The sequence below is a fragment of the Leopardus geoffroyi genome, chromosome B2 (genome assembly GCF_018350155.1).
Source record: "Leopardus geoffroyi isolate Oge1 chromosome B2, O.geoffroyi_Oge1_pat1.0, whole genome shotgun sequence".
Lineage (NCBI taxonomy): Eukaryota > Metazoa > Chordata > Mammalia > Carnivora > Felidae > Leopardus > Leopardus geoffroyi.
This window is the reverse complement of record NC_059332.1, coordinates 68,052,307-68,072,632: the sequence shown is the minus strand read 5'-3', so window position 1 is coordinate 68,072,632 and position 20,326 is coordinate 68,052,307. Positions and strand designations below refer to the sequence as shown.

General features: G+C 39.9%; 1 protein-coding gene across 2 annotated transcripts in view; it reads left to right on the top strand.

Annotated features, from left to right (window-relative positions):
* FILIP1 (filamin A interacting protein 1) overlaps window positions 1-20,326 on the top strand; it is a 188,674-nt gene that overhangs the window by 115,644 nt on the left and 52,704 nt on the right. For both annotated transcript variants that reach the window (XM_045498800.1, XM_045498801.1), the window contains exons 3-4: window positions 3,260-3,433; window positions 11,049-11,227. In XM_045498800.1, coding sequence (XP_045354756.1) covers window positions 3,260-3,433; window positions 11,049-11,227 — 353 coding nt within the window. The remainder of the gene's footprint in view (window positions 1-3,259; window positions 3,434-11,048; window positions 11,228-20,326) is intronic.

Below are 20,326 nucleotides of genomic sequence, written 5' to 3'. Positions count from 1 at the left end.
TCCTCCATTCTAAGGCTTATCATGTCAATGCTTTCAATTATTTGTTCATATCCTTCCAGACTTTAATCTCTGAGGATTATATTTCCAACTACTGAACACAATGCATTGCTCAAAGTAAATGTGCACAAATATTTATTGAATGAATGATTGGATTTAACCCATTTTTGGAAATATGCCACCTGTTGTGTCTCCACCTGCCCTGTGTCTTATTCTGCGTCCACCCCACCCTCATATCCCCCTCTCCCAGAAAAACCCAGATACCCTCTGTTGACTTTATAAAATGAATCACACACACTTACCTGTTGGTAGAGTAGCTCTTTGCTGCCCCCACATGTTTTTAATCAGTTCCTTATGCAGCCAGTTGAGACAACTTCTTGCTCCATCTAGTACAGTTTCAGTTCTGCAGGGACATCTTTGTTCTTGGCTTCCATATACTTCCTTTATCACAGAGAGGAACATGTAGGATGGAATAGAAGACTGTGTCCCCTCTATGTCTGTTTTTATACCCTAATCTCGTATTTATTCTCCTTCATCATCAGGACTAAATAAATTGAACAATTTTATGTAGTCTCTTCCTCCTCTTCCCCCCCCCCCTCCTTTCTTTTTTCTTTTGTCTAGAGTCCTCTTCAAAGTTTTCTTCCCTCTGGGTCCTTTTACATATATTTGAATACAGTGGTCTATTTAGCACCACTGCAGCACCCTAAGAATTTAACTACTTGCTTCTGATAAACCTTTTGTGTGAAAACAGTTAATGTTTAAGGACAGGAACTTTCTTACATTTTGAATTTTTATTCTTTTATACAAAAATTAAGAAGTTTCTCAAAATGGAGATATAAAGTGGTTTTATCCCCAAAATGTAGAATATTATTTACATAGATTGAATCATATTTAAAGTAGTTAAAAATTTATTGTGATTACATAGATATTTAATTAATCCATTGATTAAACAGACACTGCAATAATAATGATTGATTACTATATTAAACTACTTTAAGTAGCAGTAATTTAAAGGCAACATTTGTATTCCTTCCAGGATTATTATAGCAATTAAAAAGCTTTTAGTAAGTTCATGATGAATAGTGTGGTTTTAAATATACAATTCACAGTGTTATATCACCATAACCTCTTTTTCTTTAGTAATTAGTGCCTAGGGTAATTAAACTAAGAATGAAATGTGTGGTATATGTAATGTAGCATATCACAATTTTTAAAAAATGTTTATTTATTTTGATAGAGGGAGAGAGAGGGAGAGAGAGAGAGAGAAAGAGGGCCCATTGGTGGGGGAGGGGCAGAGAGAGAGGGAGACACAGAATCTGAAATAGGCTCCAGGCTCCAAGCTGTCAGCACAGAGCCCGACATGGGGCTTGAACCCACGAACCGTGAGTTCATGACCTGAGCTGAAGTCAGTTGCCCAACCAACTGAGCCACTCAGGCGCTCCAGCATATCACAGTTAATACAACTCAAGCATAAGCACATTTTACAGAAAGAAGAAAAAGGTGTTTCATATCAGTTGGAACAAAAGAAACTGTTTTCTTCTAAGAGAATTAAGATTTGTTCCAGAAGACAGATACTAACAATATTTACATATTTTTAAACCACATAGCTTCAACTTTTGAACTGAAATAGCTACCTATTTACATTTCTAAAAATTCCTTATTTATATTATCTGCCTGAAAACCAATAACCAATGACAGACCTTATGCTCCTTCAGTCTGCCACCATCTATATGGAGTTATGCCTTGTATAAGAGTGCCTGGCAGAAGGGATAGATAGAGGTTGACATACAGCACTCTCTTTCCTTGCTAGGTAAGCTGCACTCTGACTCAGGGCTGTATGTCCTGGAGTGAGTGGGCACTTTTTTCTAAACTGCACAGAGAGCCTGTACAGGATACCCTGACTGCATCTATGCTTATGTCCTTTCACTCCGCACGGAAACACATTGCCTTTCCATTAAATTATTTTCTAACTTTAACTTTCTCGTGAATTCTGAACTACCAGTTTCTTCAAAATTAATATTTTCCATTTTTTTTTGTGTGTTGAAATGAGCACATGTAAATGTGGCAAAGACAACTTGGGAAAAATCTGCAAATTCCAGTCTATTGACGTTTCTGTAATAAATTAGTCTTTAGCCATCTGGAATTAGATTAATTTGGAGACTATGAAAAGGCAATAAAAGTGAGAAACCTCAAGAAAGACCAAACTTTATAATGGTCCTGTCCCAGAACTGACTAGTTAGCTCTGTTGTTTAGAATACTATGATAATGAGCCAGGTTATAATTTCAAACGCATAGTTAGTGTAACACAGGAGAAAACTCTATTCTATTGCCACAGACTGAAACTCTTGCCAACCAGATTGTTCTTTGGTAGAAGTTGGCATGAAGTCAGGATACTTTATACCCATCACCATTACTGGAAAAACAAGTATATGACCAGATGGGAGTCCATTTAGCAAATGCCATCTGCATCATAACTAGAAAATTCATCACTATTAACCAGTAGAAAATATATCCAGAGGTATTTGCATTATGTAATGAGTTCCAGAGTAAATATGATATAAAACCTATAATCATCTGGTTTTCTCAGGAGCTTAACAAAGTGCTGAAGTTTTGCTGAGAAACCCAAAGAACAACCTTGACCCCACCAATCTGACTCATGTGATTGGCTGTCTGGATGTTAGAGGAGTTAAATATCACCTTTGGTGTGAATATATTAAATTGAAAAGCTCAGCCCAGCATCAAGTGAATTCTGAACCATGTGTTTCTGCGCAAAATGAATCACCTGACGGGAAACAGGACATCACTAATAAAGGCTGTTTTTGTTAATTACACACAGAGTTATAACTAGAATGGGGAGAGCAGGGTGCTATTTCAAACCAGATTTGAATTCTTCATTGAGAGTATACATAGAAAACTAGAAAATTTCAAATTGTCCTTGACCTCATGTGCACTGAAATGGGATAAGTATCCCAGGTGCCCTTGATTCAAAAGCACTCAGAATCTTTTCTACTTAGATAAAGCAATTTTTGTGTAGTTAATATTAGCGCAAACCCTTTTTCTGCTTGTCTGCTTCCTAGCAACCTGAAGCAGAGTATCTGCTTGCCAATCTGCTTTTGATAAAAAATAAGAACAAAATACCCAGTGAATTTGCCAATAGCCCCGAAGAGATGGGGATGTGTTCAATAAGCTTTGTGTTGATTTTGTGAGTCTGGCATGTGATTTATGTTGTCGACTGTCTGACCTTGCTGCACTCTACCCACAGGCCAGGGAAGATGTGATCCATATGCTGAAGACGGAGAAAACCAAGCCTGAGGTTCTGGAGGCTCATTACGGGTCTGCAGAACCAGAGAAAGTGCTCCGAGTCCTGCACCGAGACGCCATCCTAGCCCAGGAGAAATCTATAGGAGAAGATGTCTATGAGAAACCAATTTCAGAGGTAAAAATACAACATCAACAAGTCCCCCTATAGAAGGGTACCTCAGAGTGATAGCTTCACATTCTTCCATTTTACAAGCTCTAACATTTTCTTTCAAAGGTGAAATTTTTATGACACACTAATATTGAAGTAAAGTGTAATTACATAACTCATGAATTATAGTGGATACATTTTGATGATAAGAATTTTGGAAGCATTTCCTTAAATATACTTAAAGCCTAAAATATATTTCTCATGTGATTATGCTAGTTACAGGCTCTTGCAGCCTGTTATTCTTTCATTGCTTTCAGAGGTGATGTGTGCAAAAATTTGAAGTGCTTCTCAGTTTTGGCATAGAGTTGTGAAGATCGTTATCAAACTGGTAAAAGAAAATTAAATTGATTCTTGATATTATGTTGATGGATATTTTATTATTGATATTTATAAAGGTACTGTGTTTTAGTATCTTATAGACTATCATAATTAAATGGTCTCATGTGAGTTGAGGCATACAATGGTTGAGGCAAAATCCCAATGGAATGCTTAGGGTAATTCTTTAAGATGAAAGGAAACCTAAGAAGGCTGTATTTAATCATTTTTATATAATATTGTGTTAGGAACTATTTACTATTGTTATTAATTTCCTATGATACTACATGTTAAAAGTATTCCCACATTGTAGTAGAAGTTAGAGGCTGAATTATGGAAATGGATGCTGGATCTAGCCATATTAACTCTTCAGAATTCATGTAAAAAAATTCATAGATGTAAAATTAGTATCATAAATGAAAAAAAGAACACAGAAATTAAAAGTCTGAAGCAACTGATCATAATTTAACTTTTATCTTATGTCAAGTGTTTGTAGCAGCTCAGTTTGACAGATCTCAGATGCAATCTGCTTACACAGTATTTACAACAGGTTGATGGTCCCATAATTATCTAATTTCTGCAACAAGGATAAGCCAGAGCTCTTGTTTTCATCTTTGCCTAAAATATTAAGAGATGATTTATGACGGAATGCAGTCAACTGGCTGGATCCACTTTCATGTTTGAGAGCCATGGTTATTAGCTGCACTAGGCTTTGGGTGGGTCACTTCAGCTCTCTAAGCTTATTACCGTATCTGTCAGGTGGGAGTAACAAGAGTGCATATCTCAGAGTTGTCGTGAGGATTACATGAAGCAATGCCTGTAAAACTTTTAACACAGTGTCTGGTACATACCAGGTACTCAACAAATACTAACCATTAACATTTGCTGGGATGATATTTGCTGGCATGATACTTGCTTACACCTTTAACTAGTTCCAAACTTGGAGGGGTTTGAGGAGGAAAGATATAATGAAGTCAAAATATTCATTAAATATTATTATGATAACCACCGGATTGGAGAACTCAGTTTGGATAAATTATATCATTTAGGTTTCCTAATTCTTTTCCCTCAAGTTAGAGCTCGGGATGACACCTCAAAGGAGAGATAGATCTGCAAATCTCATACACTTACCCAAAATCAATGCCTCTAATCCACTGAGTTATATGGAAAGTACACAAAGAGAAGAATTTCTGACCTACCTTCAGAAAGTAGGCCTAACCCAAGTGTTCCTATCTCATGGACAGAGTTGTGGAGAAGAACATACCCACCCTGTGGGTGGTCCTTTTAGAACTAAGTTGGGCATGCTTTTTGACTTCTTTCTCCCCTCAACTCACAGTTGGAAGAGTTTTTCCTCCCTTAGAGAGGAGTAAGGAGGTAGAGAGAAGGACAGGAACTACTTTTCCCAATGCTGACAAAATGGTGAAGTCCTGCTTTGTAGGAGAAATAGAATGCTAGAAAGAGAAAAGATTTATCTTGTATCTACACATTTTGGGACTCTTAACCTTTTGAACTTAACAATCAAGTTGTCATTATCAAGGAGCAGGAGTCCTTCTTCCAACTTCATGAGGCAAGGATACCAATACAATCACTGTTCTGTTAGCCTCCTAGGACTATGAGCAGATAGTCTAGCTCTTCTTAGAAGCTATCCTGCACCTCAAGCCAAAAACCCACTGCTCATTTTAATTTGCATGCCAGATTAGGCCCAGCTAGGTTATTCAATGGAATTTATCAGAGGTTAAACAATGAACCCCATGTGGTGGATCCCTCTCATTTGCCAAATATCTGGGGAGAAATTAAGCAGCAAATATTAAATCTCCCTGAGCTTCTTTGTGAATTAAAGTCCAGGATATCAAAATTCATAATTCTTCAGCAAAATTCCAAAGAAATCAAGGTTTCAGTTTCTTTCCTTCCCAAATTCTTATTCTGCTTAGCTTGAGGGATCTTAGTCTTATGCATTTTCAAAGTTTAATTAATATGCCCTAAATTCCCCCTATTCCCCTTTTATCAAAGTGTCCAAAGACTTATTAGAACACATGCATTTATCATAATACCAACCTCACACTCATAAATTTAAAAAATGCAAGAAAATCCTCAGTTCCATGGTCAATTTATCTCAAGCAAAATGACTCAGCATAATGCAGGCCCATGTTACCCTTAGCAAGACTGAAGTAGAGACTTAGGGGATGTCTAAGGGAAGAAAGATAGGCAGAGAAAATCTGTAATTACAACAGGATTCTGGTCAGTCTGGGGCAGTTGTCCACATCAGACAGAGCCCGTTACCATCAAAGGTTAGTAATAATAGAAACTAGGGGCGCCTGGGTGGCTCAGTTGGTTGGGTGACCGACTTCGGCTCTGGTCATGATCTCACAGTCTGTGAGTTTGAGCCCTGCGTCGGGCTCTGTGCTGACATCTCAGAGCCTGGAGCCTATTTCAGATTCTGTGTCTCCCCCTCTCTCTATCCCTCCCCTGCTCACACTGTGTGTCTCTCTGTCTCTCAATAATAAATAAACGTTAAAAAAATTTTTTTAAATAATAATAGAAACGGTGAACCCTAGGTTGGGGGGAGGAATCTGTTTGCATGCACTATCCTTGCCTTCAGTGAGTGGCATTTAAAACATACCTGTCTTTTCAAAAGTTTAGGGATTTGCAGTGGTCACCTTCTCTGTACCTAGGTTTTGTTTTAGGTTCTCTATTTTTCCGCCTGCATGTTTCAAACTTCTTTAATTGTTTTCTTTTTTCTTCAGTAAGAAGACTCAACTGAGGGGTGCCTGGGTGGCGCAGTCGGTTAAGCGTCTGACTTCAGCCAGGTCACGATCTCGCGGTCCGGGAGTTCGAGCCCCGCGTCAGGCTCTGGGCTGATGGCTCAGAGCCTGGAGCCTGTGTCCGATTCTGTGTCTCCCTCTCTCTCTGCCCCTCCCCCGTTCATGCTCTGTCTCTCTCTGTCCCAAAAATAAATAAACGTTGAAAAAAAAAAAAATTTAAAAAAAGAAGACTCAACTGAGTCTTTGTTTTGTTTTGGTTTTGTTTTTTAAATGTTTATTTATTTATTTTGAGAGAGAGGGAGAGAAACTGAGCAGAGGAAGGGCAGAGAAGGAAAGGAAGAGAGAATCCTAAGCAGGCTCCATGTTGTCAGTGCAGAGCCTGACGTGGGGCTCAAACTCACAAACTGTGAGATCATGACCTGAGCCAAAATCAAGAGTCAGATACTCTACCAACCTAGCCACCCAGGGACCCTTGTTTTTGTTAACATTTTGACTAGTTTCTTCAAGTGGTCCCTTCTTTTTCTCACTATTTTATGGATCTTATAGTGGTTTTTATTTGTTTGCTTCTTTTTCCCTATGCTTTCTGACCCAGACATTAGTTTTCCTAATATTACCTTCTGTGTTCTGTATTATGTGCTAGAAGTAAAATCAAGGAGTTATGAACCTTCCAAGAAGATACTTTAGTCAAGGCAAATCTTACCTACATTTATGTCCTTGAGTTGGATAATCCTCACTGAAGGATGAGTCTTTCCTCATTTCACTTCATCCCAAGTTTGGACTGTTTATGCTACTGTCCTATGTAAATACCCCTTTGTTTGTCTCATCTTTCCTCCAAACTCTACATCTTTATGTTTCTTGAGCGTGTTCACTCAGGGCCCATCAATATTAGTGGGCACCTTGAAACTCACCAAATAATGCTTCAAATTTTCTACCTTGATCTTCTCAGAATTTAATTCTTAAATCTGTCTATATTTTATGTATCTACTTTGAATAGCTGTGGCAGCCTTCAAGAGAATGGCTCCCAACTGATCTCATGAAGAACTGTCTGCAATTTTATAGCATGCTTCTTAAACATTTCCTGGATCCCAGTACCTTTTCTATTGGGGGTGTCACATTGCTCTGTTCTCTGTGCTCTCCTATCTGTACTTCCTCTGGACACTCATTCTTATCCAATAATGACTAAAATATCTCCCTTCTGTATAGCCCTATCTTTAAGAGCACTTAGATCCATTTCTCTTTTGTGTAAGTCCAGTTTGGCCTTTAAGACATCATGTTTCCTCTTTAGTAGATTTCTGTCTTCCTAAATCCCTTAATACTTCTCCAGTTAGTATTATCTGCTGATAACAGGGCTAAAATCACTTCCTGAACCATGATTCTTTTGTCTAAAACATGCTGAAATTTCTCTCCATCTCAAGTCCTCAAACTTCTCCATCAACTTGATTTAGTAGAATAAGACTTCCAGGTATACTCTCCCTAGTAAATTTTGGCCTTTGGTGTTATGATGATCTCATTCAATTTTCCTTCCACCTGTCCAAGTGGGAGCTATATTTCTAAAGTAATAGGTTCCCATTTCACTTTCACTGTTCATTAATAAAAGCAAGCATTCCTCTATGGTTGAGCCACAGTTTGGATCCTGAAAACCAAAAGTCATGGACATAGTATACATGATTAATGAATCTACAGAGCCATAGTTATGGGAGCTGGTCTTCCGAGCTTCTAGACAAGCCACATAGACCTGAGAGGTTAGCCCACCTCAGTTCTCTCCTGGGAGCTCTATGTAATTCCAAACGAAATGACAAGACACAGGTCTTGTACAGCTGATATTTTGCTACCTATGTTGGTTCTTACATCTGGAATTTAAAATTAAAAGCTAGATCCTCACACACTAATGATTTATTACTAAAAAGGAATTTGCTACCTTTACAGTTTAATGTCTGGGTCTGCAGTGAAAATCAATGCACACACCAGTGTCTCGGCATCCTTTCAATGCATTAAGAGACAAAAAGACTATATCTTTGTGATTATGTAATCATTGCTGGGGTCAAGCTCTGCTAGTGTAGGTTAGTAGAACATTGCCCACTGAGACCCCAGCATCTACTCCAGTTGGCTAGCCCCAGGATTGTAGCTGCTGAGAGCAACCAATCTCAAAGGCCCACAGGGGCAGAACATATTAAAGCAAAGGCCTATCTTCTACCTAGGCTGCCTTAGAACACTTAATATCAAAATACGCTGTTTTTCTCCAGATGCCCTTACAATGTGTATCTTTCTGAATAGCTTAGCTATCCAATTAATAATGCCCCCATCTTCCCCTCAAGAGTTCCTTGAAGGCATTGAGGGATAACTGCAGGAGTTGGATAGATGAGTTGAAGTTTGTAATCGTATTGGTCTGAATAGATAAATGAACAAACACCACTGGGCTTTCTATTACTTTACTCCTAGTCTCTGGAGAAACCACTCGAAGGAGATTTGGGGCCTTCAGAGCATGATGTACCATTTTATGGCAAGCAGAGTAAAAAAATAAGGAGTAAAAAGGCTGAACTACTTATACCTAGTTTCCTATCCCAAATACAAGTTTCAAATAAGTCACCCCTCCTTCCTTAGGGAAGTGGGGGCGGGTATGAAGAAACAGGCAGAAGTTGCTCTTCCAAATACTTTCAAAAGGAAGGAGAGTCCTATGATAAGTAGAAAGGATCAAAAAGGGAAAGAGCTGCTCTTTCTACATTGATGATGATGATGATGATGATGATGATGATGATGGTATTTTAGAAATGCTTGACACATTCTATAATGTATGATGAAAATCACATTGTAGAAAGATAGGAGAGTTCCTGAGGGAGAATATTTTATAGTAGGGAGATATTCCAATGAAGGAACTCTCTCGTATAAGATTACATAAATCTATCAGAACACACAAAAGTACCATTTGGTAATCCCTGATGATATCAAATGTATCATTTGATGGTATCAGCCACCAGTTAACCTGGGCTTCTCTACCAGTCTGTCTGATCCCCTGCTCTTAGGCAAAGGGGGGATGAAAATCTGATCGGAAACACTGAGGATTATCAGGACAGTATCTTTTATCTGGGGCGCCAGAAATGATCTATTCACAATGGAGATATCATGCAACTGTAGAGGGAAACTTAGATCCTCCGTATGACTAAGGGACAAACATGGAGAACCCAGGGAAAGAATTCAGATGCTGACACCCATGGAGTGACCCCATTAGGTTTTAGGGAGTAAATAGTGGATTGAGAATGGATTTTAAATATGTCTGTTTCAATGAAAACAGTGATTCTCAGCTTGGGGTGAGCGGCAGTGGAAGTGTTTTGCTCTCCAAGAGACATTTGGCGATTTCTGAGGACAGGTTTGTCACAACTAGAGGCAGCTCTGCTGGCATCTGGGGGGCAGAGGCCAAAGATGCTGCTACACATTCTCCAATGCACAAAACAACCACGCAAAATAAAGAATTATTTGGCCCAAACTGTCAGTAGTGCTAAAGTTGAGAAACCCTGAACTGCAGTTTGAAGAGGAGAACAGGATAGGGAACTATCAATATTATAAGATTTGGTCCAACTTAACAAACATTTACTGAACACTTACTTTGTTCTAGGCACTGTGCTTGACACTAGGGACTAAAAACATAATCAAGGCACCCCTTAAAGATCTTTTAGCCTGGGGGTGCCTGGGTGGCTCAGTCAGTTAAGTGTCTGGCTCTGGATCTTGGCTCAGGTCATGATCTCCCAGGGAGTTCATAAGATCCAGCCGTAGGTCAGGCTCTGTGCTGATAGCTGGGAGCCTGCTTGAGATTCTGTCTCTCCCTCTCTCTACCCCTCTCCTGCTCGTGCATGCGCACGTGTTCTCTCTCTCTCTCAGAATAAATAAACAAACTTAAAAAACAATAAAAAAAAAAGATAGCCTGGTCAGAGAAATAGGCACAAAAAGTCCTGTAATAATATTTGATAACATCTCCTTTAGTCTGAGGTATGTGCTCTCTATAAGTTCTGAAATCCTCCCTCTATTTAGCATACTTGAAAAGAGCGGACTGTGGATCCTTCCTATACATTTCCTAGAAATGCAAGTAACTGCAAGTCTTAAAAACAGATTGTGATTATGGTAATTACTTCCCACAGGAGAAGTTTGGTATATGTACATGCTGAGCTCTTAATTTTTCTGAGATCAGGAGGGCCGTTATCCTCTTTCTTTCTAAGTATAGGGTTTTATGTCATCTCACTAAAATAGTGAAAGAGTTTGTTCTCTTGCAAGTTTAGGAACCATACATCTGTCCACAGAAAAAGGGCCAGAAGGCCAGAAGTTACCGCAGCCTTATTATGGCTAGTTTACAAAGCCAGTTGGCCTAGACAAAATGAGGGAATGGGGAAAATGGCAGAGAACACCAGACTCAATGTTCTCTCTTTCAGATAATAAATCAGTAGACTAATGTAATATTTTGAGTCATATGCAAATCAAATAAAATATTAAGCTCTTTCCCATGTTTGTTTACTCAGCTGGACAGACTTGAGGAAAAACAGAAAGAAACCTACCGGCGCATGCTAGAGCAGCTGCTGCTGGCAGAGAAGTGTCACAGGCGCACCGTGTACGAGTTAGAGAGCGAGAAGCACAAACACACTGACTACATGAACAAGAGCGACGACTTCACCAACCTGCTGGAGCAGGAGCGGGAGAGGTAATGAGCACCACACTGAGATGGCCCAGTCCTTTCATCTCTGTCCCTCCTGCCTGGGGTCACATGCCAATCCAGTGACACCACAGACAGGTGCCCGATTCTAACTCTGATTTCTGAGTGGTTGGTGACCTGAATGAGTCAGATTTTTACCTGGAATTGTTCATATGAATATGTTTGGGGGTGCACAGAGTGGGACACCAGATTCCCGCTAGCATGGTGAGAGCCATAAAAGCATAAAGCTGGAAACAAACTCCGGGGAGCTAATATCTGATCAGCGAAGCCACCTACATCTGAAAAGCTCTCTCCCGATTTCCTTCTATGGGAAATAATCTACTTTTTTTTCCTTTGAGGTTGAAACCCACTTAGTCAGGAAGACAAATTATGAAGCTTAACCATTTAAAATTGAATCCTGTTCATTCTTAATACCACTATAGAAAGTCTTAATATTTGGTTGTGTAAAAGTACTTAACAACTAGAACTACCTGCTTTCTAAGGGTTGCATAACTCTTAAAACACGGTGTAAAAAAAGGAACCAAACCAAAACAAAACAAAACAAAAACTCTGCATGTGGAGCATGGATATCTGTCCTGGCAGGTAGTTTTCTCAGACCAGGGATCACCACGTTTGATGTAGAGACTCCAAATTGAAAAGCTTTGTAATTAACTCTTCTATACTCTCCAGTTTTTTCAGCATCTTCTTTTTAGTTTATTCTCTTTTTCTTTCCTCAGCTGAATGGTTATGTCTGTGAATTCCACAATCTTTGAAACCAGTGACATCCAAGCCTGATGCTTTGAGTTACTGAGCGTGTCTGCTTCTGTATTTAGGACTTGCAAATTAAGAGCCACTTGGGAACAGCTTTACTAATCCCAGCTTTATTATATACTTAGTTACAAGAAAGAAACCTGGTTTTCCTAAATTAGTTTGCTTATAAGAAAAAGCTGTCACAAGAAGAGTAAATAAAAGCATGAAACAAGTTTTTGTTAAATTTTTAAAAATTATTGGTAAGTTTTACTTATTATTGGACTTGGCACATCCCTTGGGGAAGGAGAAATGGAAAAGAGAACAATGGCTGGAGTGTTGCATACCGATACTCTCAGTTTACGGCTTAAGCCTGTCTTCTGCTCCTGGAAGCTAAGGTTTATCAGCTTCGTATTTGAACAAACAGATGGTCTAATTTGACTTTGTTTTGGACAACCACACAGTGAGAATAAACTCCACCTCCTCAGTCTCAAGCACAGATCTTGCAAACAAGGTTCTGAGGGCAGTGTAAATTGTGAATCTCTACAACAGCCATCTGGTTAGGTGTTCTGTGTTGGAATGTGGTCAGGTAAAGGAGTAGCAATTTGTTTGATAGTGACTTCTTAAAAGATCCGAAATCAAATAATTTTAAAGAATACCTGTGTGAATGAATTGTTTTCTGCTCACATTGTAAATTATGTGGTTTAGAACCAGACCTGTCTTTTCTACAATTTCCCACGTAAGCTAACTGTCTGAAGTGGCACCATTTCACTTACAGAGTTGGTTTAAATGAAGCGTGTGGATGGAAAGACTGTACTTACCTGGGCTGTGTCTTTCTCTTTTTGTCTTCCTAATTTTTGTGTTTTGTGAGAGTAATTCAAATAATAACCCACAGCGAAGAGCTTTATAGTTCACAAAGTACTTTTGTATTTATTATACAATAAGCCTATCCCAGATGTGTTTATTTACAAACTTCTTGTTCATCGACTCTAGAGGAACAATTCCAAAGCTCTGTACCCTTTTGGAGTTGTTTGATTTTACTAAAACAACCACAGCAAACATTTCTCTTGAGTAAAGTGCTGGGTAGAAGGTTTTAAAAATTAAAGTAAAAATTAAAAAAAAAATACCTTAAGATGCTTTCAATACTTTGATCAGCGTTGCTGGGATATGTCCTCAAACTTCACTAAGAGACCTTTGATGCTCACTTAACATATCAAACTGCCTTAACGTTTTGAAATAGTTATTGTTGACTTAACGGGTTATACTTTAGAGCTTTATATTTTCCACTGTCAGTGTTTTTTCCCCAGATCAATCCCCTGACTGACCAGCAATGCACGCCCCTCCAGACACACGTTATGCTAAATTAAACATCCCCACTAGGACCCTGATAACTTAAGTTGGCATCCCTGAATGTCTTTGCGATCTGAGGAGTCCACCGTGACTGGCTTGCCGAGTTCCCGGGGCAGTGAAGCCTATAGGATTTTCTCAAAGGTCAGGCCCGGGATTCCTGCTGCCCTTTGGAAACTGCTCTGCTAAATCTGCTTTGGGTTAAATCCTCTTTTTGAAGTCAGCGGTCATAATTAGATCTACTGATGGGAGCTGGCAGTTTGCTGACCCCATGGCTTTCTTTCCCCTGGCCAAGTCGCCTGGGAGCCCCTCCCCGCCAGGTGCCGGGACCGCGGGCGAGGCGCCCTGTCCCTCCAACCTCGGCCGGGGTTTGCGGAGCTCCTAGCGGCCGCAGCACTTGCCGGGGAAGCTGGGCGGCAGCTAATAAAGAAACGGCATTGCTGAGCACAAGTGGGAGTCCTCCTGTAGAACGTCCCAAGTCCTTTGTTTCCTTCTTTGTTTTGCATTCCCTTCCCCCTCTCCGGAAAAGTCCCTTTTGTCGGGGGCGGGGGGGGGGGGGGGGGAGGGGTAGCGAAGAACTTTACTTCGGCATCATTTCCCTTTGTTTCTACCGTGAGCAAGAAAAAAGGAAGGAAGAAAGTGAGATAAGCCTAAGTGGTTTGCCCGTATAATCTCATCCAGCTTCTCCCACTGAGTGTGCAACTCTGCAGGTGTCTCCGCCCCAGACAGGTTTTCCTTTGGTGGGTGGGAGTGATGAGAGCGGATGGGAGGAAGCTAGGGGCTTCCCCCGCCATCTAGCCCCCTACCTGGGGTAGCATCTAGGCTTGGTTCTCTGTAGTTATCCTGCTAGAGTTTTTCATTTCCTGAGGGAGAATGGTTAAAGATAGCAAAAAGGAGCCAGGTCTACGGGATCAGTAGCAAGCGTTGAGAAGCAATCCAAACTCAGACTTTGGATGAGACCAGGAATCCCAGGCTCTGAGCACTGCAAAGGACTTATGAGATCAGCCCTTTTGAGTCCTGCATTCTATGGATGGAGAAATTGAGTCCCAGAAAAATTATGCAGCTCAACTCAGATCACAGTGTATAGTGGTATAGCACTTTTGTGCCAATGAGTCCCTTGTGCAAAATGGCTTGTTTTTTGTGTTCTCTCTATGTGTGTGGGCTCCCCACCTCCATGCTCTCATGGCCAAACTATGACATAAACTCTTACAAGGCAGAATGATGGTTATTGGGAGGATATAAACAGAGATATTCAGACCAGTGGTTTCTAGACTGTCAAGATAGGAGAAACTTTGAGACAGCGTCTGTTGGAAGGAGCAGCCGGGGGACTTGTTTGGAGTTGGGTTTGAATAGCATACACAGGCCTCTACTTTGGTTGGATTCTGTTTGGGGTCGTTATGATGGGAGGCTGACGATGGTTATGAGGAGGCTAAATAAAGCCCCCCCCCCAACCCCCAAGCCACGACCTTGTTATTGCCAGTGACCTAGACCCTGCAAGTGTAAAAATAATAGAAACAGAAATTACTTTTTAACATTTCAGGAGTTATTAAATTCATCTTATATAAAAATTCCACAAATTGAGAACCTAAAATGGGCAACATCTTGTTCTGGGCTTCCTTCATTTTAAATCTGCAGACTGTGATCATAATTTATTACCATCATTTACTGCATATTTATTTTTACAAATAGTCATATTCCCAAATTAAAAGGATGAAATAGCATGAAAAAATGCATTGCTTAACTAGCATTGTTAATAATAAAGAGGAGAATATCCTTCATTGAATTAGTTAAGATTGGGTAAAGAAAACTCCCTTTCTAAATGCTATATTGTTTGGTCCATATTTTAAGTCAACTTGACCTTTAAAGGCTTAATTCTGAGCACATGAGATCACCTTCAGAGTTTATACTTTACTCCCTGTCTGAACTGCAAGACTTGTGATTTTAATCTTAAGCTTCACTAGAACTGCTTCAAGAATGTCAAAATAGAGAGAACACAGTTACATCAAAAAGTGGTCTGAAACTTAAATATTTGAGGTGTGTGTGTGTGTGTGTGTGTGGGTGTGTGTGTGTGTGAATGATGTGGGGGAGTGCTGTCTAAATCCATAACTGTAATTGTAGATTTTAAAAGTTTTGGATTCTATAGGCTCAGCTGTGACTACATAAATAATTACATCATCATATAATATTGCAGCAAGCCTTCCAAGTATAAGTTCATTTTTTGTTTTTTTTTTTTAGTACAAATCAGCATCTCAAGAGAAATCTCTTAACTTATGAAGCAGAGAATGCAGGAGTGGGGGCTTGAATGGAAGGGAAGCTTTCAAGCCCCATTTTGTCAACGTGAAGGGGAATGGGCTTTGCCTGGTGACTTGTGGGCCAGGCTGCACTAATACACTTGCCTAAGATGGGAAATGACCAATCAGAGCAAGCTTTTGGAAAGTTTCTGTTGGCTTGGAATCCTGGGAAATATTATCTGTCATCTTTATAGAAAAAGATTCACACTTGATTCCTTGGCATAATATCCATTAAGATTTTTTAGATTTAGATGTCTTATCCCTAAAATATGGTAATAAAACTGATTTTACTCACTGGTAGCTTGGCGAGTCATAATAAAGCACTTGGTAAGAAAAGATGGTAATGATGTATAAAAGGATCAAGACTTATCAAGCAGAAAGTAATCAATAGATGGAATATATTAGCAAAAAATAACTGAGTCCTCTTCTCTGTGCTTAGCACTTTGCTAGAGGCCACTCAATAGCAGAGTTAGTTTTTATTAACTTCCCCAATATGCTGGACACATATACATCCTGCTTAATACTTACAAAACTATGTTATACATAATTACTGTCCCTATTTGGTACGTGGGTAAGCAGACAGCTTAAGCTCCTTAGATTCCTTAGGTTACTACCAATACTTAATTGGAAGAATTAATGTGTGAACTTAGTTTACAGTAAAAAATAATAATCTTTTCTACTTTCAAATTCTTACCTTTTGATTAAAGTGAATGCTTCACTTCCCCATTTCCCCAATGCACGGAGGAAGAAAAGATGATTCGGAAAGTTTGCCAGTGACTTTGTGGACTGCACATCCATTCTAATGTTGCAGATTCAGAATTTGAGTAACAGACCTTAACTTGGTCACGAGATATGCCACCAACTATCAGTATCCTACCGGCCAAGACGATTGCTAAGAATAAACAGTTTTTAAGAAAGGAGAGGAATTAGAATTTAGAGATTCCATCACAGAAGGAATATGTTTTACAGTTGATTTTCTGAAAGAATGCCAGGATCAAACTCCTCCTTCTAGTTCCTCTTACCCTGGCAATATGCAAGTCCCACTTGCTACTGGAAAATGTGACCGAAATGAAAGAGGCGAGGTGAGGTAGTGTTACTCCTAGCTCACAGCTGGGTATTTGTATTGGAGGATGGGATAAGTCAGGATGATATAAAGGAAGCGTTGTTGCATCTTAAAGGGACCACAAAATTGGTGACTCAGACAGTTTCCTAGGGTTGGAAGTTTGGAGTTAGAAGAAGTTAATCCTCTTAATAGACCCAGCGTATTAACATATCTACTTTCAGCCCTGTAGAAGTAGGGGCATGCGACTCATTCTGAAGTAGGCGCTCCCTGGATTAAATACGACTGGGCCCATTAAAAATGCCCCTGCAGTTCATTTCACCAGATCCCACTATACATAAATGCTGGGTCTTAGGTGGATATGATCCTCCCAAACCTCATAGCACCCTCATTCTCAAGATCACTAAGTTAGCAGCCTCTGATCTAAGACTCTTCAGAGTCTTAGTATTATAACTAACAGACATGCCTAGGAAAACAGGTTTTCTGATCAACAGAATTTTCTGATTAATCAAAGGTTATAATATAAATTAACTTACTTTTACTGTTATGGAAAATATGTCTCAAATGCATTTTAATTTCCTGTAAAATTTTTAAGTATAGTACAAAATCATATTTGATGACTCAGGATCTTGTAGTGCTGCTATGTGGGTGGCTTTACAACCTTAGAGCCTATTACACTATATTCAACTCTGAATGTTAATTCCTGTTGCATTTTACTGTAGATAAGGATGGTGAAGATATTTTCCAGATCTTAAGGCTTAACCTGGCTAGCTGAGAGTTTTAGTTAATTAGATTCAATGTATTTGGACTTTTACAACAATAAGAACAGAATTTGAACCAAGAAAGACTCTAACATTATACAAAGGGGTGGGGTAATAATCAAAGAGAACTGGCCACTGAAAAGGAAATGCATTGAAAGGGAGAGCCTGAGAGACAATACACAAGAATCACACTTTACTGTTTCAAGATTTTTAACACATAAGAATGCCTCATTCCTGGTATTTGATATCCCTTATTCTGGAAAAATCCTAGGGGAAGTAAGAATGGAGGACAGTATTTAGAATTTAAATATGAGAGGTAAAGAACGAGAACCCAGTAATGGGAGGTGATCAGGTTGTCAGAGTCTCTCTAGATCTGAACTGATTGTTGGGTTGCTCTCTTTCAGAAAGTTTTCAGGAAATTGCCAGACGGTTCCTGAAACTCTGAGCACCTGATTCACAGAAGAGGCCTCTTCTGGGAGAAATCGAGGCAACTCCTTTCACATAACTGTCATTCTTTCTTTTCTGACCAGAGGTCAACTGTCCTGGACAGAGGTCACAAAGGTCTCAATCGCAAACACCTGCAGTGCTAGGCAGTCATCAAAAAAAAAAAGCAGATCCTTTAGCACACATTGCATGAGTGGTGGACCACTGGGCTGGAGATAGCAAACTGTGACACCAGGGAAAGTCCATTCAATTCAGCTCAGGCTGACTGACTCAGATTCAAGTTGTGATTCAGTTGCCACATTGTTGCCAGTTCTGAATTTTAGGGAAAAGACAGAAATCTGATTTTAGTAAAATCTTCTGGTTTTTCAATGTTGCCTCAAATTTATAACACAATGTGCAGTGAGCAAAATTCATCTGTTGGCTATGTATTCTGGAATGCAGCTAGTTTGCAACATTTGATAACCTAGACATCAGGGAGGCTGAGGCCTATGAAGTAGCCTGGCAGGAGAACACTGCCAAATAGTGAGCTCTGTTTGATGGGGACTGACTAACCCACTGAGACACCTTCCCGGGGCATATGAAACAGAAAGACATAAAGACCACAGAAACCAAGAAAAACCCAGCAGAGACAGAGAAATTCTAAGAGTGAAGAAGAGCCCACATCACAGGACTGGGGTTGCAGTGGACACCTGCTTTTGAGAGGATGACAAGCATTAGATCATATTCATTGCTGCCGGATTACTAGACTGTAGGTATATAACACAAAATGATGCATAATATTCCAGTTCTCTCCAGGCCTGATCAGCTGTGGAGACAGTTTTCTGCTTCAATTTACTATGAGGTATTCTCACTAATAACTCCATCCTCTTAGGTAGTCTGGGTGAGCCTGTCCCTTACAACCTCAAAGACTAAGTAATTCAATTATAATATTGTTATAGCTTTGACATTTTCACCTGCCTATACTCCATTATAAAAATTTACTAGAGTATGATAATAATTAGATTTTCTAACCTAATATTTTCTATTATCCTGTGTCCTGTCCTTAGTTGAACAGCCAGCCAAGAGCAACCACTGCCTCAAGGAAAAGTTGCCACTGCTGAAAGCGAGAAGAGAACTCAATATCTTGTCTTTGGATTTCAGAAGCAAAGATCTAGGCATAGCCTTAGAAAGAATATGTAATCAAGTGGATCCAGTTTTTATCACACCTCTTCTTTTCTGTTAGATAAGATGCTTGGGGAAGTGAGGAAGCAAGAACAATCTATGTTGTTTGTGGGAGGAGGTAGTGCAAAAGAAGAGGCTCTGTTCTGAGCTTTTTTGGGGGAGTAGAGGGTGGAGGAAGGGAAGGTGAGAGTAATATAAACCACAGATAGATGTGGTGTGGAGAATTTGAGAGTAAAGAGGTTACTAGGTTGAGTCCAAGGGTGTCTTAGGTTGCCTGACTGTCATAACTAATAGACTAGGTGGCTTAAACAACATGCATCTATTTTCTCACAGTTCTGGAGGCTGGAGGTTTGAGATCAGGGTGCCAGCATGGTTGGGTTCTCATAAGGCCTAACTTCCCGGCTTATAGATGGCCACCTTCCCTCTGCATGCTCACAAGGCCTTTCCTCTGTGCACGTATATGGAAAGTGAGAGATCTTCTTATAAGGCCTCTTCTTTTTTTTTTTTTTTTTCAACGTTTATTTATTTTTGGGACAGAGAGAGACAGAGCATGAATGGGGGAGGGGCAGAGAGAGAGGGAGACACAGAATCGGAAACAGGCTCCAGGCTCTGAGCCATCAGCCCAGAGCCCGACGCGGGGCTCGAACTCACGGACCGCAAGATCGTGACCTGGCTGAAGTCGGACGCTTAACCGACTGCGCCACCCAGGCGCCCCTAAGGCCTCTTCTTATAAAAGCCTCTAATCCTTTTGGATTAGAAGCTTACCCTTATGACTTATTAACCCTTATTACCTCTCAAAAGCTGCATCTCCAAATATAGTCACATTGGGGGGTAGGACTTCAATATATGAATTCTGGGGAGACAAAATTCAGTTCATTGCAAAAAGCATGGCAAAACTTGTCGCTCTCCTTCTACTAAATAATTCAGGAGAAATAGGGTAAAAATTGGTGTCTGATATGTAACCCTAAAAGGAATGTAGATTTTCCCATGTCCCTGAAAGGCCATGTGAATAGCTGAAGCCATGGCTGGCCATGAGGATAGAACTGTGACTCGTTTATATCAGCAATCTGAGCAGATTGACACCTGTGACAAGAGACAACAATGTGCATCTCAGAGTATGCCAGGTGGAAGAAGGCTGACTAGATGACCTCTTACCCACCTTCCTGATGGTCAAGGGACTTAATCTTAACTCCAGAAACGGGGTCCTGAAGCCCTAGAATTAACTCAGGAGACCCTGACTTGAATGAGGAATCTTTAAATTTATTAAGGGAAACCAGACTCGACTTAGCTTACCCAG